Source organism: Anomaloglossus baeobatrachus, chromosome 2, assembly GCF_048569485.1.
Source record: "Anomaloglossus baeobatrachus isolate aAnoBae1 chromosome 2, aAnoBae1.hap1, whole genome shotgun sequence".
In the NCBI taxonomy this organism is placed as follows: domain Eukaryota; kingdom Metazoa; phylum Chordata; class Amphibia; order Anura; family Aromobatidae; genus Anomaloglossus; species Anomaloglossus baeobatrachus.
Genome location: NC_134354.1, coordinates 477,852,556 through 477,875,182, shown reverse-complemented (window position 1 = coordinate 477,875,182; position 22,627 = coordinate 477,852,556). Strand labels below are relative to the sequence as shown.

The following is a 22,627-nucleotide window of genomic DNA, read 5'->3' as shown; positions in this document are numbered from 1 at the left end:
TGCTCAATACACTTGCAGTAAGCGAGATTGCGCCCCTCTGGTCAGATTCAGGCCTAGGAGTATTAATATCGCATAGTCGCAGCCACGTAACCGCCGGTCCTGACTCTATTTGCCTCTCCTCACAGCCCACAGTGTATATGATGTGAGCATTCCTAAGTCTGTAGTCACATAGTGATTGCAGACTTTTAGATTTTGACCGAACAACCCCTTTAAATTCCCCTCCAGTCTCTTGATAATTACAATTTTGTTTTTTTACAGCTTCTTGCCTAGGAGACAATATGAGTGTTTCTCCCAATAACTGTTGCTCTTGATACTACACCGTTGCCCCGGATTATCTTCTAATTGGGCTCTGTGACATATCACAACTACTACATTGTGACAGGCCTATGTCAAATCATTTTCCAGAATTCCACATCTTTCCAGTTTTTTTTATTATGTCTCTTCTGTTTTTTTCTTTTAGATCCACATAAAAAAGGTACCAACGGACTGATAGGAATATTTCTCTAGAGGAACAAATTCAAGAACTGCCATTGGTGAACAGACACCGGAATATCATCACTGCCTGTTACATACATTTGCATGCACCTTCAGTTCAATGTTTTTTTTTCTTTCCAGTCTACCTCTGCATAACCTACTGTAGATAGAAGGTTGTATGTATCCTTCTCATTGACAAAATTCCAAACCATTTTACAGTATTATTCAAAGGGTCCATAGTAACCATAACTATTCCATTAAAAACCCTTAGAAACCTTGCTAATTTATATGGCTTTGAACTATAGCTTGTTCAGGGCAATATCAGGATGTGACATATACGTTCTCCTCGTACATTTTTATACAAAGACTGACAGGACAGAACAATACCATAAAAGAATATCGCAGACAATGCATTTTGAGGGAGGATGTAATTAAAAGAAATCTATTTTGTTCTACTAATATGTGTATTTTGTAGATAATCAGGGACATAAATTATATAAAGAAAATAAATATACAAATATATAAAATCTATTCACACAACCAGCTAATATATTTATGATTAATGAGAACACATTTGTGGTGCTGTACAGTGATTGATCGATTTCTTAGTGTCATATTTGTCTGTATATATGGCATACACATGTATCGTATATGGGAGAAACAATCTGGCTCTGAATGGTAGTAATCACATTTTACATCCTAATTTTTTTCTTTATTAAGCAATTTAAATTCAGTCAACCAAAATGTCTTAAGGGGGCTTTACACGCAGCGATATCGCTAGCGAGCGTACCCGCCCCCGTCGTTTGTGCGTCACGGGCAAATCACTGCCCGTGGCGCACAATATCGTCAGGAGCCATCACACGGACTTACCTGCCTAGCAGCATCGCTGTGGCCGGCGAACCGCCTCCTTTCTAAGGGGGCGGTTCGTGCGGCGCCACAGCGGTGTCACTAAGCGGCCGCCCAATAGAAGCGGAGTGGCGGAGATGAGCGGCCGTAACATCCCGCCCACCTCCTTTCTTCCTCATTGCCGGCGGCCGCAGGTAAGCTGTAGTTCGTCGTTCCTGAGGTGTCACACATAGCGATGTGTGCTGCCTCGGGAACGACTAAACCTGCAACCTCAACAATCAACGATTTTTTTGAAAATGAACGACATGTCAACGATAGACGATTTGGTGAGTATTTTCCATCGTTAACGGTCGCTCGTTGGTGTCACACGCAACGACGTCGCTAACGATGCCGGATGTGCGTCACGAAACCGTGACCCCGACGATATATATCGTTAGATACATCGTTGCATGTAACGGGGCCTTAAATCACGCTATGTGATGGAGAAGAAACTACATTCTGCTGTCCATTCTTGTAATAGGCAGTGCCAATTGTACGGTGAAAGGGGCAGTAGATAAATCACAGGCCAGTCCAGCATGAGAAGCATAACTTATGCCAGCAGGATTATGTACTGATTGCAGAGCCAGGATCAAGACGTTAAAACAAATTTGTCAGAAAGATTTTACACCCCAAACTATTTATATACGCAAGTAGCTCTTTAAAAGGCAAGTCCAGTACTTACCTAGCCAGTCCATCTTTCCATAACTGAGAAATCATTATTTGAGTTTATATGCAATTGAAACTAAAGGTCTGAAACCTCAGTCACTCCAGCTCTATTCTCGATCCAGTACCACCTCTTCCTGCTTGATTGACAGCTTCTTTGCCTGAAGACACACAGCATTGAGGCTGTTAATTAAGCAAGAGGAAGTGGTGCTGGGCAGGGAGTAGAGCTGGAGTGACAGAGACTGTTTTGTTCAACAATAGAAAGGACTGGGCATGAAATGGTATTGCAGGGCTTGTCTTTGAAAGCGCTATATGTGCATATACATAGTGTGGGGTAAGGTGAAGTCCTGCTGACAGATTACTAACAAAAAAACAAACAGGCCAACTGTGTTCTATAGATTCCCACCAATTTAGAAACGGCACCACCTTCACACATGGGATGTAACTAATATTGTGGCTCGGTTCACTTTCCAATTACTAAATTATAGGGGTTGTACTATAAACAAAGTACAAATTAAGAGATCTTGAAATAATAAGTTTACAGTTGGATGTGTTTAAAAAAAAAAAAAAAAGTTCCTGTCCTGAGATAATCTTATAAATCTTATATTTGCTGTGAGCAACAATGGAGAGCTACTTCAGTTCACAGTTGGCATATCCACAGCTCGTGACCAGGAAAAGAAACAGTATACAGGCGACAGAGCAGGGGCTCGCACCCACTTCTTTCTGTGAGGTAACACATTTTCCTGCCTGTTTCATCACAGGAGCGAGTGTTTCTGCTATGTCTCCAGCATTTTAAGCTTAGTAGAAGTCAAGTCAGTGACACAGAGCTTAACAACCGCTGGAGCTTCTTTTGTCACTGACTTGATTTATGATAACTTACAGGCCTGGAGATGTGGAAGTAATACTCGCTTCTGTGGGGAAATAGGCAGGGAAATGTGTTTCCTCCAAAGTAGGCAGCATAAACCCCTGCAGTGTCAACTGTATACGCACAGAAAATAGAATACGCTCCTGCTTTGTCATCTGTATACTAACTTATAATAAGTGACTTACGAAGTCCCCTGGCCAGGAGCTATGGTATGTGCCAACCATGGACATAAGCAACTGACAGCAAATAATACAGTATATAGCAGGAACACATTTATAAGATTATCTCCGCACAGGAACATTTCCTTTAACACATCCAATTGTGGACCTTATTATTTCAAGATCTATAGATTATAATGTACTTTGTTTCAGGGCCTAACTGTATATTCCCTCTAAAAGTTTTTTTGCCAGATATTAAACCATTACAGCCATCTTGACGTGTTTTTTAAGCATGTCAGCCTCATGACATTTAAGTGACACATTTGATGGGGTTGTCCACTACTTTGACAAACCCTTCTCAGTCCCCTTGTTCGTCTCTGTAAAAATAAAGAAGTCTATACTCCCCTCCGGTGCAGCCGCGGTTCCAGCGATGTCTAAAGTTGCATTCCGGGGGCTCACTCGACATTATGACATGCAAGTCCTGTGACCAATTAGCGTCCGGTGTCTGTCTCTCCCACTTTTGGAGATTTGAGCAGGATGTTAGCGCTGCGTTGACTTCTTGCTCAAATGTCCAAAGGCGGGGAGAAGGAAGCCAGGGCTGCTTGGTCATGGGTCACACGTGTCATAACAATGTCACGTGGGCCCCTGGAACGTGGCTTTAAATATCATGGGAACCGCGGCCATACTGGAGGTGAGTATAGGCTTAATTTTTTTTTTTACAGGGGTGAACAAGGGAAATGAGAAAGGGTTGTCTAAGTAGTGAACAACCCCTTTAATAATGCACTGTTGTGTTATAATGTGCTATATAATAATAAGTGTATTGTGGTGGTGACATCCACTTTACAATAAAATCATCATGTGTGGGATAATGCAAACATTCAACATTTGTGATTGTTTGCAGACATTCTGGTATTGAAATTGAATAGGTATTACCTTTGAAGGGAATGTCTGTGTTTTTAATTTTTTTTAAATAAATGTTTATAGGGGTTAAAGGTCAGTTCATATAGAGTTACATGACACTATTTTCACTTTCACTGGAGAGTTAGGCGTCAAGCACTAAGCCAATAATAAAGCATACATCATATGCAGGAAGTTACTCCCCTCATCCTACTGGTTTCTAAAGGTAACCAGAATTTTATTATTTAAAGGGTATCTCCACAGATTTTGGTCTTCACTTTCTCCATCAGAAATATGAATGTTATACGAGGTGGTCTGGTTACTATGGTAACTGTATAAAGCAAGAGCCTCTTTTCCTAAGCAGAGGGATCTGACTGCAATCACTGAAATAGAGACCAAGCCCCTCCCCGTTGGCATTTTCTGCAGTGCCAGTCTTATCCAGGTGCTGCACAGAGAACTGCTATTTAGCTGCTTGTTATAGAACAATGGGGACCTTTCTATTAATCATTGGAGTTGTCGGACTCTTAGTGATCAGCTAGTATCAGTATGTTGTCACATCATAGCAATAGAAGGGAAGCCGCCAACTAAGGCTTTGCAAACCGTTTAAACTCTGTCCTAAAAATGGAGCCCAGTAAAGAAATATGCACATAATTGTCGGCCTATATAGATTAGAAGAACAATTTCCATGAATATTGTCCTGTAGGCTAGAATTGAAGAAACATCCTTCATTTGCATGAATATTGGAATATTACCCTGTGTTTATCTGTTTGCCAGGATTGGCGTTGCCCACCGCAGTTGGTGATGATACCTGGCATACACAACTACTGTACATTCTGTAAAGTTGATGAATCTGCAGTGATTGCTTTCATACATTTTACATGCATCCTAAATGTTAAAATGAAGTGTTACATAATAGAAAACTGAACCAATAAAAGTGTTTTGTATTATTTGCAAAATTGCTCAATTGTAAAGTTATTAAACTCAAAAGGTGCCTACAGGTATTAGCTGATGTTTAAATGGTAACTTCTTCTTGTTTGCTATTGTCAAAGGCATTATCTGAGATTTAAAGAGGTTGTCCAACCCCTAAATCCCAAAAAAATGTAAGCTAATTTGTTCTTTATTGTAATATGCAACACCCCTATAAGATTTTGGGGTTTTTTTGCTTTTATGTTTCGTTCCTCCTGAATTTCTCTTCATTGCCTGCACCCACTTTGTTCACGTGCGGCTCTACCAAACTTGACAGCTCCGTGTGCTTGTTTATCTAACCTCATAGACAGAGCTGGCTTCATGCAGACTCAGTGTCCAGCTCTTCCTGCCCACTGATTAGCTGTCCGTAATCTGCCTTAGCCCCACCCTCTGCTCACCCAAAGATTTACTATCTGTAATCTGCCCCTGCACCACCCTCTGCACACTCATTGGCTGTCAGTAATATGCCCCAGCCCTGCCCTCTGCCCACCCACTGATTGGCTGTCAGTAATTTGCCTCTGCACTGGCCTCTGCGCACTCATTGACTGTCAGTAATATGGCCCAGCCCCGCCCACTGATTTCCTTCCGAGCTCAGCTGTTTGTCCAAACAGAGATTTATGACCACATGTGGGGTATTTTTCGAACTCAGAAGAAACTGTGTAATACATTTTTGAAGTCCATTTTTGTTGTACAATTCTTCGTAAAAGTGAATAAATTGAGGCTACAGCAACATTTTTAGGTAAAATGTAAATAAAAATTTTCATTCTACTTTGCATTAATTCATATGAAAGACCTGAAGAGTTAAATTTGTGGATGTGGTTTTAAAGGGAACTTGTCAAGCCCCTGAACCACAAGCAGCTGCTGTGTGTACCCATCTAAATTCCCTTCCGAACAGTCCCTCTATTACATTCCACACATAAATAGATCTTTAGTAATAATATTTCTAAAGTCCGTTTACGATATGCAAATGACCCCCATAACTAGTCGACAGGGCGTTAGTTCCCCAGACTAGTCGGCTCACTTAGCATGTTATCATGTCCATAGGATGTTTCTCAACGCTGGCAGGAAACTAGCCAGGTCTTTCACCGGGAAGGAACAACCACGGGAAGGGCAGTCTCTAGTCAAGGAGACCACCTATGCCAACATGGTATCCATCCACAGACAGCTGTTTCAGGGTATTTGCCCCTCATCAGTGTGGAGTAGGAAACTGGCTAGTGGAAGCAATTCCTAGTAGAAGACTAAGCAAGGATGGTTGACCTTAGGGAGATCAACATCCAACACCGCGGAGACACCATCACGTGTTTTTCAACACAGTGATTCTAGAGTAATGCCCCCCCCCTTGTTTTGAATATTCCCCAGGGGGCATTGCTCTAGAATCACTGCGTTGAGAAACCCGTGATGGTGCACATGCCTATATCTAGACTATAATTCTTCTTTCATATAGTTATGTAACTATAAAGAGATATATATTATACTTTCGGAGAATCCTCACAGCATGCACTGCCCTTAAATTCACACGTCTGAAGTCACAGAGTGACTGCAGACTGTTGTGAAAAGCTGGACAATCCCTTCTAAATAAATTATATGTGTAATATATAAAAATAATTTATTTCTATATATTACACATATATAATTTGTTTAGAAGGGATTGTCCAGGTTTTTCACAACAGTCTGCAGTCACTCGTTGTGACTTCAGACGTGTGAATTTCAGGGCAGTGCATGCTGTGAGTATTCTCTGAAAGTGTATTGCCTGAGACTGTGCACGTTTAGTCAGATTCTGGCCAGGAGTATGTATATTTCATTCTTGCGGTCACATGACTTTTGTCTCACCGCCAACATCGGACAAACCTGACAGTGTGCACTGGGTGAATATGCTGATTACAATGAGCACAATCTTTACTACCACCTGAGTACATTATTTTTTATTATTTTTTTTTTTTGCATTTTCAGTATAAGGCTGGGATCACATTCTTTTTTTTTTTTTTCTACACTGAGCACTTTCATCGGGATTTACTTGTGAATACCACCAAAATGTGATTCAGATGAAACCCTCAATAGAGCAAGTCATTATGAAGCAGATGGAGACACATTGGACTTTAGTGTCTGTTTCTCTGGTGTTCATCTTTTTAGGTGTTCACAGAACTGTGGTCGTCCACAATTGTTCACTAAAAGTGCGCCTAAAATGATGGGACACCACCAGAAAAGACGCTACATGGAGTAAAAAAATATCTCCATCTGCCTCATTATAGTGATTGATTCCGTCAGGGTTTTTTTTTCTGAATTGCGGTTATTGGGATTTACACAGAAACCCTGACATAAGTGCTCAGCAGAGAACGCAGGATAAATGTGAAAATGTAAGCAAAGAGACTCAGCAAAACACAAATGTATATGAATAAAAAAATCGTTTAACTACAAGGGATAATATGATAAAAATTTAAAAGAGAAATGTACAAAAGTGAAATGGACAAAAAGCCGTGCACGTTTACAGAGGAGCTGTTAATATATACATCTGAGCGTATATACAGCGTCCGTTAATATGCCAAGACAATAAATAAGAACTTGGTATTGAAATTGGGAATGACCGCTCTGCACAATAAAAATGAACACTATGAAAAAGAATGTGACTAGAGCAAGCAGATGGTGCACAATATCAGAGCATCAAATGGCGCAGACAATGCCGAAAAAGACCCAGTGGTGATGAATATTTAAATAAAGCACCAGAAACAAACTTTTGTGCTCATATGGAAATAAAAAGTGCACAGGATGGAGAAACCGCAATCAAAAGAAAACATGCTCTGCACACATAGGGTTAATTCTCTGAAACTATGAAATGCAAACCGAGCAAGCACCAGATGAGAGCTGTGTAAGGGCTCATGCGCATGTTGCGTAATTGCATGCATTTACGAAGCGTATTGCACTGCTGCGTAAATGCATGCGTCCTGCATCCCCTGCACAATCTATGTAGATTGTTCATGAGATGTGCGCACGTTGCTTTTATGAACGCAGCAATTTGGGTGCTAAACTTTTGACCCAAATGCGTGTGTTCATAAAAGCAGCATGTCAATTATTTCTGCGTTCTGGATGCAGCTCCCAGTCTGTCTATGGTGGGGGCAGCAGCCATAGCGAAGGAAATCAGCTTTGTTTTAACAAAAAAAAAAAAACTGCATCCATTATGCAGTCTTTCTGCAGCGATTTGTCACGCACATGTGCTGTCAAATCGCTGCAGAAGAATCAGCATGTACGTGCGCATGCGCCCTAAGGCTATGTGCGCACGTATATGCTTCAATTTCTGCAGCGATTTGGCATCACATGTGCGCTGCAAATTGCTGCAGAAACACTGCTTAATGGATGCTGCCTCTCCCATAGGCTGGAGTCACACTTGCGATTAACTCACACGAGTGCAATGCGAGAAAATCTCGCATTTCACTCTGACCAATGTTAATCAATGAGGCAGCGCCGATCTGCTATTTTTTTCCTCAGTCCAAAACGGACTGAGAAAAAAAAAAAATCGCAGCATGCTCCGTTTTGGTGAGTTTCATGTGCGAGTCACTCCAATGAAAGTCTATGGGTGCGTGAAAAAAAACGGATGTCACACAGACGGTACACACCATCCTAGTGACATGCGTTTTTCTAAATACATTTATCGCATGTTGCAGAAAACACTGGAAATGAGTGAGGTCTGTTGATGTCGGTCTATCTCTGTCAGTCGGTCTCTCTCTCTCTGTCGGTCTCTCTCTCTGTCAGTCTATCCCTCTCCCCCCCCCCTCTCTCATACTCACCAATCCCCGATCAGCAGCGCGGCGCTGCACAGCTGTCACAAAGCTCCGGTGGCTTTTCCTCTTTTGAAAAAGCCGGCCGCTTATTATTCCATCTAGTATTCCCTGCTTTCCCCGCCCAACGGCACCTATGATTGGTTGCAGTCAGACATGCCCCCACGTTGAGTGACAGCTGTCTCACTGCAACCAATCACAGCTGCCGGTGGGCGGGTCTATATCGTGCAGTAAATTAAATACATAATTTAAAAAAACGGCGTGCGGTTCCCCCCAAATTTCATACCAGCCAGGGAAAAGCCATATGGCAGGAGGCTGGTATTGTCAGGATGGAAAGCGCCACATTATTGGGAGCCCCCCACCCAAACAATATCAGCCAGCAGCCGCCCGAAATTTCCGCATCCATTAGATGTGACAGTCCCGGGACTGTACCCGGCTCATCCCGAATCGCCCTGGTGCAGTGGCAAACGAGGTAATAAGGAGTTATTGGCAGCAGCCCATAGCTGCCACTAAGTCCTAGGTTAATCATGGCAGGCGTCTCCCCGAGATACCTTCCATGATTAACCTGTAAGATAAAGAAAATAAAGACATTCACTAAAAAATCCTTTATTTGAAATAAATGACAAAAAAACACCCTCTTTCACCACTTTATTAAACCCCCAAATACCCCTCCAGGTCCGATGTAATCCACAGAGGTGCCACGACGCTTTCAGCTCTGCTACATCAGAAGCTGACAGAGAGCGGCCACAGATCACGACCGCTCTCTGTGAGCTCCCCGCAGCAACTGAAGTGAGTCGCACTATCAGCGATGACGTCACTCAGGTTACCCGCGGCCACAGATCTCAGATGGAGGACTTCTGCTGTGGCCGCGGGTAACTTCAGTGACGGCACCGCTGATAAGTGATCTGCGCTAAGTCACTCAGGGGATTTGCGGTCACCGGTGAGACCTTCACCGGTGACCAAAAATCAGGCCACGACACGCAGACAGAGCCGCGGGATGACAATGAAGTCCGGTGACGTTCATCCGACTTCATTCTGATCGCGCGGCTGTGTCTGCTGTCAGCGGCCATGTAGCAGAGCTGAATGGCAGATGACATAGCTGCTGAGAATAAAAACGGATCCCATACGGATCACACACGGATTGCACATGGACTACAATCATGAGAAAAATCACAGAATCGCATTGCTGTTGCATTGCACACTGATCAACACTCGGACAGAGCTCATGCTACTTTCTAGCATGAGACTCGGTCCGATTTTACACTCGCAAGTGTGATTCCAGCCATAGACAGAGTGGGAGCAGTATCCAAAGCGCATGAAAGAAGTGACATGCTGCATTTTTAAACACCGTGATTTTGTCACATTTTTGACACTCAAATCTCTGTGTTCAAAAAAGCATTGTGCGCATGGATTATGCACAGATTGTGCAGGGGACATGTGACGATCTGGCGCCGCCAGGTGGTCCCACACAAAATAGGCCCCCACATAACACCTTCCCTCACAGAGTTACACCAAGCTGATAAAACCCCAGTCATCCCCCCCCCAGGGTAGGAAAGGCACACCAGTGGGCGGGACCAGGCGGAAGAAAAACGCCCACCTAGGGGTCTAGAGAACCCGGGGCGGGAAAAGTAGAGTTCAGTTGAGTGCAGTTGAGACAGGAGAGGTGAGGAGAAAGTGGAAGTTGGAGTGGAAGCCAGAGAGAAAAGGCGTCAGGGTTGGAGCCCCGGCGTACTGGCTAGGTGGCAGACGGTGGTCCGTGTCTGTCAGGAGACGGGAAGATGGCTGCCGGAGATCTGAGGTGGACCGGGACAGGGTAGGAGCCTGCTGGTACCGACACCGGAGAACCGACCCGGAAACCGTGCACAGAGGGGGTACCTGGACCCTGAAGCAGAGACCGGAACCACCGGCTTTGTTAATTCACCAGTTGAGGACAGGATTACAGGTCTGTTACGGTTGCTGTGGCACTGGAGACTATGTTCGGATTTCTTGCTACTGCACATGTGCAAGCGCTGGAGACTAAGTCCTATCTTGGAGCCATTGCACATGTGCAGGTGACATCATCGCTGACACGAGGTCACATGTCTCTGACACCTTCTAAGCTGATTGGCCGCTGGTCATGTGCTTGTGACACGTGGTCACATGTCTCTGACACCTTCTATGCCGATTGGTCGCAGGTCATGTGCTTGTGGCGCTTTGCTCGGTGATAGCCCAGCGTGACGTCATTGCTGTCATTCTGGCAGCGGATTGGCTCTGGTGTCCTCCATCTTGGATGAGGCACAGAGTCTATATAAGACCCTGACGCACGCCGCCCGGCGCTCAGTCCTCTTGGTTCCTGCATAGGAGTAGACGCTCTGTGCATGTCCCTTGCGGCACCTATTCTATCTAGGTGAGCGTTATCGGTAGGGTAACGCTCTTGTACCTTGCAGCTTATGCTGTGGTCCGTATCCTTGCACCTGAGTGGAGCGGACATAGGCAGGTGCTTGCTGCACATGGTCTGACTGGGCCTTGTGGTTCTACTCTGAGGTGAGCGCTATCGTTAGGGTAGCGCTCCTGTACCTTTCAGCCGTACTGTTGTCCGTGTCCTCGCACCTTAGTGGAGCGGACATAGGTAGGTTAGGTGATCGTTGCCTTCTAGGGTAACGCTCCACTACGCTGCCTCCTGCAGAAGTCCGTATCCTCGCACACTAGGGGAGCGGTCATAGGCAGGAGTTTCAAGCTAGCAACCTTGCTGCTGTCCGTATCCTTGCACCACAAGTGGAGCGGATATAGGTAGTGCCATATTGCACACACTACACCTAGTCTCTGTGACTGTTAACTGAGACAGGTGCTTTCACGCTCACAGACTGAGACTTCTATGCACTTTTATGTTGTATTCCTCACTCTTTTGCATTTCCACTCCTATGTTATTCTAATAAGGTAGTCTCTGTGACTTAAACAGTATACGCCGCTATTGGTCTTGGTGACACTGTGACGCAACAGTGTCAGTACCGCTTTGGTGGTACAGGTTTCCCCTATCCTCTGCCATACTCTGCAGCAGAGTTCTGCACGGTGGACCCTGACTGTCGGATAGCCTTCCATTCCCTTATTATCTGACAGCCCCCGTAACAAGTTCCTGTCCCACCCAAAGTCCCAAAAGAAGCAGACCATCAGCCCACCGTGGGGGATAGGGTATCCGCCAGGGCCCCTTTAGATCCCACGGGTCAGTGTCTGCGGGCAAGGCTCCCACACGTAGTTCTGGGAGCAGACTCCCGTGTTCTATACCGAGGAGTCCAAAGAGAACTAAAAATAGTGCAGAGGAAAGTGACACAGACCATCACCCCGAGTGAGGCACCAGAATACACCCGGCCACGGCGGCCGGCCACTGGCACTTTGGTTTACCGTTGGACTGTGATTCATTTGACTGAGAGTACACCAGCATCCCCCAGTCTGACCGGGCGTGCCGGCCCCTGCAACCACCATCCTCAGCACAGAGACACTGGGCACTGGGGCATCCATCCCTACCCACGGAGGGGTTAATATCCAGCTCCTATCCCATCGCCCCCGGGTGCTCCCCAACAGCAGCGGTGGTGCTACATCTCACCACACACCGTGGGTGGCGTCACCAAGTGTTCACGGCAATCCCCATACATATATATGTCCCCTTTTTTTTGAAGTGTCCGCGTGACCCCCAGGTCCGGAGGATCTCTCGAGCCACACTGCGGATCCGGATCCGAGCAGCCCGGCTGCTGGCGTGGGGCGGCACACCTCAAAACCTGGCATCACGAACAGGATTGTAACCCATCCACCTACCTGGTGGAAGTGCGCCTTGTTCTGGACTGTCAGCAATGCTCCGCTGTAAAAATCTGGAAAAGCCGCCATTTGGCCGCCATTTTTGGGTGTGACAAATGACAGTCCAGCGTCTTCTTCCCCGAGAAAGGGCGCGAAGAGGAAGCCCCACCCCTTAGGAACACAGGTGGAAGCTGGTGACTCCGAAACCAGAAGAGAAAAAAAGAAACCAGCAAGACGCGCTAAGAGACTGCTCCAGAACAACCAGGGGGAAGGGCGGAAACTGCGGCATGTGACCCGAGGAGATAAAAGGCAGGGACACCAGGACTCTGCCATCTTCCGTTCCTGGACACCACCAAGAGAGGATGTCTCACCGGTCCGGCAACCCGACCAAGAAGGAGCCTGCTCCCGTGAATGCTGACTGTGTGGTAGCCCAGACTGTACGGATGTGCCTCAAAATCCAGGCCCAAGCCAACTACCTGCTGCCAGATGGACGGCCGAGATGGGGGAACCTGGCTGCCGCTGTTCGGGCACACGAAGAGGAGATGGCCTCGGAGGAGCGAGTAAGCAACCCACGCCCCTATGTTTCACCGAAACCAGCCCAACCAGCTGAGGAGCTCAGTCTGCCCCCGTCCGCCATGTCGCCTCCCTCACAGCCCGCACCTGCAGCTAGTGCCCCAATCGGTCCGCTGCCCCAAGCCACGGCAGCGGAACCCGTTGCATCTACCTGCGAGGACCCGGCAATGGGGACCTCGGGCCACGAGCACACCACCGCTCCGGCACCCTACCAGCCCCGCGCCGGACCAAAGCCTGGAAGACATCCCCTCCAGCCCCGAGCCCGGCTGCGCCTAAGATGACGACACCGGCCCCAGCAGCCCGCCCGGCCGCTTCAGAGGCAGCAGTGACCCAGACTGCCGACCTGTACCCGGTCCCGGCTGTGGGACAGCCGGGATATACCTGCAGGGGAGCAGAGCCATCAACCGAGAATGGAGCTGGTCGTAGCCGGCAGTGAGGTTGTCCGCGTGAGCCGAGCTCCCGAGCAGGGGAGTCCTCGTACATATACGTCCCCTTTTATTTGAAGTGTCCGCGCGACCCCCGGGTCCGGAGGATCCCTCGAGCCACACTGTGGATTCGGATCCGAGCAGCCCGGCTGCTGGCGTGGGGGCAGCGGCACAGACGCAGGATGCATGACTTTACGCTGCAGTGCAATACACAGCGTAAAGGCATGAAAAACGCACACGTGTGCACATAGCCTTAACCTCCCAAGACAGTGCAACAAAACAAAGCAAGGAATGGCAACAATATTTACCAAGTGGTGCTTGTCCCTGGGATCCCCTGACGCATGGTTCTTCCCCTTCAGAAGGGGTTGTGACTGAGGAAGAAGAAGCTCATATGGTCTTATGAACCATGTGTTCCAATCGTCCATGACCAGATTACCCCACTCCTACAATGTATATATAATGTTTATTAAAGTAAATGTCTAAGTTCTGCTGCTGGAGAGTAAGGCTGGCGATGTAGCAGAACCAGAGCAGTGCAGCGGTCGGCGCCCTCTAGCCACCGGCAGTTTTAGGTGTTTTATTGCATATTGCACTTTACTGCATGATGTGTATCTTATGGTATCTGTCATGTGTGGTTTATGTGTTAATCATGAAATGTTAAGTAGGAATGTTAGTAGAGAGGATTTTAGTATGTATAAGATAACATATACATCCTGGTTTCTGAGGGAACTAGAGCCAAGATGGGAGGAGTGTCAGAGAGCAGAGGATTGGGTATTGGGACAGGCCAGAACATGGTCAATTCTGCAGAGTAATTGTTGAAGCAAGGACGATCTCTCTACTAGAGTTCGTCGCGAGACCAGGAGGTATCCTCCAATTGTCCAAAGCCTATGGCTCACCTCGTGGTGGGCTTGGGGGGAGTCCAGGGACCAGTCTGGTGTTGGGCAAGATTATTGCCGGCAGGCCCATATACATATCAAGAGAATAGAAGCTCAGGTAGTGGGGCGGACCAGGGAAGCCGTGGAAACCAGAAATGGGGAAAAGCAGATGTTTAGTCTCGGCTGCTAGGGTGAGGACTAAGCAGGAAAAGTACCTAAAGAACAGCAATAGCAGAACAGGAATATATGGCCATGCCGGTCCAGAAGATTGAGAAACAAATAAAGCAGTTGTTGTTTTGTAAAGGAACTCTCTGTAATGTGTTGCCCTGCTACGTCTACGGTAGTGACTGGCTGTGGGGTTACAAACGCTCCCATGAAGACCCAAATAAGTGTCGCACCCCCCAGCTGGGGCAGAACACAAACACAAGCTCAATCTAGTAAAGTAGAATGAAGCCTTAGCTGGCCATGCCTTGGCACCCCCTCCCTCTCCCCCCTACAATAAGGAAGCTGGGTGAGAGCTCGGGAAGGAGACCCTGCCCCAAGAAATCACAATCTCGGCGTCCAGCGGCTCCCATATACGCCACCCTGAGACGCGTCACGAGGGATGCAGGCCAGCATGACATCATGCAGACACATTGCCCAGGAAATCGCTGGAATCCCAAAAGAGCCTATAGCTCCTGATGACTACTATCTAGTGGATGGCTGGAGAAGGCTCATTGAAACTTAGTATTATTAGGGAAAAATGTAACAATAAGCTGGGATACACTGGCCAGTGGATGTATGCAGGGTAGAGAAAAATATACATACATATATATATCTTGTGGGGACTATAAATTAAAAAAAGAAAGATGTCAGAGCAAGAATAAAGAAAGAATGTGCAAGGATAAGTGCATGCTGCAGACATAGTGATGAGCGATGTTCAAAGCGAACCGTTTTCAAATTCGAGTTGTTTTGGGCGATGTTCGAGTCGTTCGACAAACTCGAACGATTTGCTTCACGTTCGACAGTTCGAGTTGACGTTCGATAACGGTTCGATCACCAAAAGTGTGGCTTTTCACAGTAAGGCTATGTGCGCACGTTGCATATTTGCATGCATCCTGCGTCCCCAGCACAATCCCTCTCTCTTTCCTACTCACCGATCAGCTGCATGGCTGTCACAAAGCTCCGACGTCTTTTCCTCTTTTGAAAATGGCTGCCGCTCATTAATCTCGTATTCCCTGCTTTCCCCGCCCACCGGCGCTCATGATTGGTTGCAGTCAGACACACCCCTACGCTGAGTGACAGCTGCAACCAATCACAGCCGCCGGTGGGCGGGTCTAGATCGTGCAGTAAATTAAATAAATAAATAATTAAAAAAAATATAAAGACGTGCGGTCCCCCCAATTTTGATACCAACCAAGATAAAGGCACATGGCTGAAGGCTGGTATTCTCAGGATGGGGAGCGCCACGTTATGGGAAGCCCACCACCCTAACAATATCAGCCAGCAGCCGCCCGGAATTGCCGCATCCATTAGATGCGACAGTCCCGGGACTCTACCCGGCTCATCCCGAATTGCCCTGGTGCGGTGGCAATCGGGGTAATAAGGAGTTCAATGGCAGCTTATAGCTGCCACTAAGTCCTAGGTTAATCATGGCAGGCGTCTCCCCGAGATACCTTCTATGATTAACCTGTAAGTGAAAGTAAATAAACACATACACCCGAAAAATCCTTTATTTGGAATAAAAGACAAAAAAACCCTCATTTACCACTTTATTAACCCCCAAACACCTATCCAGGTCTGAAGTAATCCACATGACGCTTTCAGCTCTGCTAAATGAAGCTGACAGGGAGCGCCGTAGAACACGACCGCTCTGTGTCAGCTCCACGCAGCAACTGAAGTGAGCCGCGCTGTCACCGGACTTCACTCAGGTAGTGCCGGTGTGTGCAGGGGATGATGGAGGCCGGTGTGTGGGGGGGATGACAGGGGCGGTGTGTGTGGGGGGGGATGACAGGGGCGGTGTGTGTGTGTGGGGATGACGGGGGCGGTGTGTGTGCAGGGATAATGGAGGCCGGTGTGTGTGCGAGGATGATGGGGGCCGGTGTGTGTGGGGGATGACGGGGTCGGTGTGTGCGGGGGATGACGGGGCCGGGTGTGTGCGGGGGATGACAGGGCCGGTGTGTGCGGGGATGATGGGGGCCGGTGTGTGTGGGGAGGGGGGGGGGCGGGAGTTCCTGAAGTAATGACGAGCTCCATATTTTTTTTTTCCTAACCGCATGTACAGTGGGGCGGGCCAGGCTGTCAGCCAATCACACACACACACACAGCAAAGTGCATTTTTTGCACACAAGCAAGGGCATGTGTCATTGGCTTTGTATGTCACATGTCCTTGCCCTATAAGGACTTCTGAGTAGTTTCACTTTTGTACACTGTGGAAGTTTACTCTGTGTATACGTACTTCATACCAGAACTGGCTCATCTGGATCGATCTGTGCACCTCCTGATTTGTCCTGTGGCTTCTACGCTGAAAAGATGAACCTTTTTTTTGTGTTTTCTATGTGTTTGTATGTGTTTGTGTTTGCCTGCCATTGTTTTCAATGGGGGGAGGGGGGGGGTGTTGAACGTTCGTCGAATACACACCCACCGTTCGACGAACCGAACCTAACTCGAACACTGGGCTCATCTCTAATAGTGACCCCAAAGTGTGAACAAAAAATTAAAAAGAGAATTATTAAGGTGTAATTACAAACGTGCAATTCGACATACACATTTGTATGCAAATAAATATAATCATCTGAAAAACCCATAAGCAAATGCAATTATAATAATTATATCGGGCACAATAAAGATGATAGGTGAAAAGTGGTTAACGACCATGTGGCAGTGTCTCACGGTGAAGTGGGAAGCAAAACCTAAAGTGAATATTATAATAACTATAATGACTAAAACGAGGAATGTTTTCCTTTGTGAAAAGCTACCAGAGTGTATATCTGTTAACAAAAAAACAAAACACACACATCATGTGGAACGCCTCACAGATAGGTGGCTCATCAGCATACTCAGAAGCGGGAGAGGATTCCGCTTTCAACTCTGGGGCCGGCTCCTTCTCCATGGCTTCATCCCATGGACCACTGTTGTCCCGATTTGTCCGTTTCTCTGGCAGCACGTCACCGCCTGCCAGCACACCAGCTTCAGCTTCAGAGCCTTTGGGTTTCTTAATCTACTTACCCAAGACAATCTTTATATCTTCCATCTTGGTTTTACTAAGCAGGTCATGCAGACTCTCAGTCCTGGATGAGACCTCTAGTCCAGACTTCACCTCCTCAGAGGCTCGCTTCACTTCAGCACCAGCTGTTTCTTGGGTCTTCACTGCATTACCATCAACTTCCTCTGGGGTCTCTGCAGTGTCACCTTCAGCCTTTTCTTCCTTTCCTGCCAGGATGTCCCACCCTTCAGTGTGGTACTCTGTTTGTTGTAAAGCTTTGGCGCTATTTTCACTGTCCATCATTCCAGCTCGGGATGGACCACTAGTCTGCTCATCATAATCTTTGTGGTTTTTCTCTCCATCACCACTCTCTAGGATGTCATCTCCAATAGTGCTTTCCAGGATTTCATATCCTATAGTGCTCACACTCGACAGACCATCAGTTTCACACTTGGAAATCATAGGGAACACCACCATTACTTCCTTGGTTGGCTCCTTTTCTGCAATTTCAGCCCACTGATTTCTGTTGTTACAATGTGTCAGCTCAGATTCCTCTTTCTCTTGCAGGACCCTGCTGTCTGATTCTACATTAGCAGTTGACTCTAGCAACGAGCCTTCCTCAACAAAGAACTCAACCTTCTCACTTATCTGTCCCTTACTGTACTCGTTCATCACCTTTCTTGAGTCAGTGTCTTTACTGGAGTCATAGTCACTCCCCCTGGTGTTCTGGAGTAACATGTCCCTGCTTAACCAGGTGTCAGTCCCCTTTTCTGGAGCTACTATAATTATAGTGGCCACACTGTCTCTTCCCTTTGGAGATGACACTTCACTAAGTTGGGGAGGCCCTCTATTTCCCTTAGTCACCCCTAACTCTGGACAGTCCTTTTTAGGAGGTACCATTTCCTCATTACCCCTCAATATACCACAGGGAATCTGTGTAACCTCATAAGGAAGAGAGGCTTCCTTAGGCGGACGCCGAATCATTCCTGAACAATCGGTCTCGGCCTCTGTCTTCCATACGTTCCTAAATAATTTGAAGCCCCAACCTATAATAATTGGATGGAGCAAATCCTCAACCACACCCACATCAAGGCGCTCCAGTTGCTTGGCCGTCTGAATTATCACTCTGGCCAGGGGATATTCTTTAGTGGTCCCATGCACACAGCTACCTTGTATTTTCCTACCGACCATAAAATGAAGATTGGGTATGAGTCTCACTAAGGTCAACCGGCTCCCCGGGTCTAACAGGCTAGACACTATTGTCTCATTCAATTCCACGTAGCACTCCTGTGGCCACATACCAGATGGATAGCCTATACCGCAGGTAGGACATATGTAAGGCGAACCCCATTGCCCCTTGCTATACTCCACCTGTTCAAATTTGGAATGCTTCCCCTTGTGGGCAACTATTCCTCTAAGGGCCACCACCCCCTTTTGGGCAACCACTCCTTTATAGGACTCCACCCCTTTCGGGCAACCATCCCTTTATGGGACTCCCTTACAGTATTTTTACACCCCAGTTCACACAGTTCCCAGTTATCTCCCTGGGCACCCTGTGTCCATACTGGCCCCAGAAGGGAGTTCATCAACTGGTCCATTGCTGCCACATCGCTGCGCACAGTTAGCTCCTGCGGTCCACTCACAAGAAACCGGTACAGCACCTCCATAGCGTCCATTTGAGTTCCCTCCATGCTGAAACAAGAAGCCAAACAGGAGGGGCACTCCAATGGGTAATACCCGGTGGTCTAAGTGGGGGGGTTAGAGTACCACTAACCTTTCCAGGTTGTACCGCCCGTAAAACCAGGATCTCCAGTCTGTGGTGTATCACTGCTCACCAAGCCAGGCCCAGCAATTCCTAGCTGGCCTGGAACCTCCGGTCGCTGGTCTCCCACTGAGGCAGCACGGAACCCCACAGACCTGACGATCCATCGCCAGCTGCTTGAGTGCGCAGACAAAATTTCCGTGGACCCGCCGATCCACCGCAAACCGCTTGTATCCACAGGAATACGTCCTAGGCTGTTGGCCTTAGCAACCAGGCTATGTTGCCCCTAGCAACCAGGCCGTATGCCCGCATTCTCCACCATAATGTGACAGCCTGCGCCCCGAGTGTATTGGGGACACACGTCTGGCAGCGGGATTGAGGTACACCGGAACACTTTATCACATTAATAGTCCAGGCACTTTATTAACAAACAGGCACTGCACCTCAAAGTAACACACAAAGCCTCTCCTGGCTTAAGGCAAAAACATAGCACATCCACATACCGTGGGCTTCCAGTCCAATACAGTCTCTATTGGAGGTGTGGCGCCTGTACACACTGGCTCCTGCCAGCAAACACCAATTGCTGTGGTTCATTCCCAGTACCCAGAGACACTCTGCAGACCCCTATCTGTCTCTCCTCCAGGAGAGGTTCAGCCCTGCAGCCACAGCCCTAGCCTGGCTGCACTCACCTTCCAGTCTCCACTCAGACTGACAGTCTAGAGCCAGTCTCCCCTAGACTGCCCTAGACACTCTGCTCCAGGTTCAGAAACACAGGATTGATTTAACCCTTGGAGCCACACCCACAGGTGGTAAGGAGTGTTTAATCAGCCTCACACACCCTTCCATGACTCTGCATGTAATACAATCCTGTGGAACCACAGGTCCCAGACAATATTCACATTGCAGAGCACCAACGCTTCTGCAAAACATACCGGCCATTTATAATGCAGCCGGTTGATGCCTCACAATATATATATATATATATATATATATATATATATATATATATATATATATATATATATATACAGTGCCTACAAGTAGTATTCAACCCCCTGCAGATTTAGCAGGTTTGATAAGATGCAAATAAGTTAGAGCCTGCAAACTTCAAACAAGAGCAGGATTTAGTAACAGATGCATAAATCTTACAAACCAACAAGTTATGTTGCTCAGTTAAATTTTAATAAATTTTCAACATAAAAGTGTGGGTCAATTATTATTCAACCCCTAGGTTTAATATTTTGTGGAATAACCCTTGTTTGCATTTACAGCTAATAATCGTCTTTTATAAGACCTGATCAGGCCGGCACAGGTCTCTGGAGTTATCTTGGCCCACTCCTCCATGCAGATCTTCTCCAAGTTATCTAGGTTCTTTGGGTGTCTCATGTGGACTTTAATCTTGAGCTCCTTCCACAAGTTTTCAATTGGGTTAAGGTCAGGAGACTGACTAGGCCACTGCAACACCTTGATTTTTTCCCTCTTGAACCAGGCCTTGGTTTTCTTGGCTGTGTGCTTTGGGTCGTTGTCTTGTTGGAAGATGAAATGACGACCCATCTTAAGATCCTTGATGGAGGAGCGGAGGTTCTTGGCCAAAATCTCGAGGTAGGCCGTGCTATCCATCTTCTCATGGATGCGGACCAGATGGCCAGGCCCCTTGGCTGAGAAACAGCCCCACAGCATGATGCTGCCACCACCATGCTTGACTGTAGGGATGGTATTCTTGGGGTCGTATGCAGTGCCATCCAGTCTCCAAACGTCACGTGTGTGGTTGGCACCAAAGATCTCGATCTTGGTCTCATCAGACCAGAGAACCTTGAACCAGTCTGTCTCAGAGTCCTCCAAGTGATCATGAGCAAACTGTAGACGAGCCTTGACATGTCGCTTTGAAAGTAAAGGTACCTTACGGGCTCGTCTGGAACGGAGACCATTGCGGTGGAGTACGTTACTTATGGTATTGACTGAAACCAATGTCCCCACTGCCATGAGATCTTCCCGGAGCTCCTTCCTTGTTGTCCTTGGGTTAGCCTTGACTCTTTGGACAAGCCTGGTCTCGGCACGGGTGAAAAGTTTCAAAGGCTGTCCAGGCCGTGGAAGGCTAACAGTAGTTCCATAAGCCTTCCACTTCCGGATGACGCTCCCAACAGTGGAGACAGGTAGGCCCAACTCCTTGGAAAGGGTTTTGTACCCCTTGCCAGCCTTGTGACCCTCCACGATCTTGTCTCTGATGGCCTTGGAATGCTCCTTTGTCTTTCCCATGTTGACCAAGTATGAGTGCTGTTCACAAGTTTGGGGAGGGTCTTAATTAGTCAGAAAAGGCTGGAAAAAGAGATAATTAATCCAAACATGTGAAGCTCATTGTTCTTTGTGCCTGAAATACTTCTTAATACTTTAGGGGAACCTTACAGAATTCTGGTGGTTTGAGGGGTTGAATAATAAATGACCCTCTGAATAAACTTTTCACAATTTAAAAAAAAATAAAAATAAGAAATAACATTCTTTTTTGCTGCAGTGCATTTCACACTTCCAGGCTGATCTACAGTCCAAATGTCACAATGCCAAGTTAATTCCGAATGTGTAAACCTGCTAAATCTGCAGGGGGTTGAATACTACTTGTAGGCACTGTATATATATATATATATATATATATATATATATATATATACAGTCATATGAAAAAGTTTGGGCACCCCTATTAATGTTAACCTTTTTTCTTTATAACAATTTGGGTTTTTGCAACAGCTATTTCAGTTTCATATATCTAATAACTGATGGACTGAGTAATATTTCTGGATTGAAATGAGGTTTATTGTACTAACAGAAAATGTGCAATCCACATTTAAACAAAATTTGACCCGTGCAAAAGTATGGGCACCTCAACATAAAAGTGACATTAATATTTTGTAGATCCTCCTTTTGCAAAAATAACAGCCTCTAGTCGCTTCCTGTAGCTTTTAATGAGTTCCTGGATCCTGGATGAAGGTATATTTGACCATTCCTGTTTACAAAACAATTCCAGTTCAGTTAAGTTTGATGGTCGCCGAGCATGGCCCCTATAGATCGCACAAGTCCCCCTGTGTTAGATATCGCCCCCATAGTGCTGCCCATGGCCCCTATAGATCGCACAAGTCCCCCTGTGTTAGATATCACCCCCATAGTGCTGCCCATGGCCCCTATAGATCGCACAAGTCCCCCTGTGTTAGATATCGCCCCATAGTGCTGCCCATGGCCCCTATATAGATCGCACAAGTTCCCCTGTGTTAGATATCGCCCCCATAGTGCTGCCCATGGCCCCTATATAGATTGCACAAGTCCCCCTGTGTTTGAAATCGCCCCCATAGTGCTGCCCATGGCCCCTATAGATCGCA

At 46.8% G+C, this 22,627-nt stretch overlaps 1 protein-coding gene across 1 annotated transcript in view; it reads left to right on the top strand.

The window, feature by feature from the left end:
• The window catches only part of MGAT4A (alpha-1,3-mannosyl-glycoprotein 4-beta-N-acetylglucosaminyltransferase A), a 107,119-nt gene extending 102,221 nt beyond the window's left edge, over nucleotides 1–4,898 (top strand). Inside the window, exon 16 of the mRNA XM_075336398.1 lies at nucleotides 461–4,898. Within this exon, the coding sequence (XP_075192513.1) occupies nucleotides 461–490 (30 nt within the window). The 3' untranslated portion in view covers nucleotides 491–4,898. The remainder of the gene's footprint in view (nucleotides 1–460) is intronic.
• Nucleotides 4,899–22,627: the final 17,729 nt, after the last annotated feature.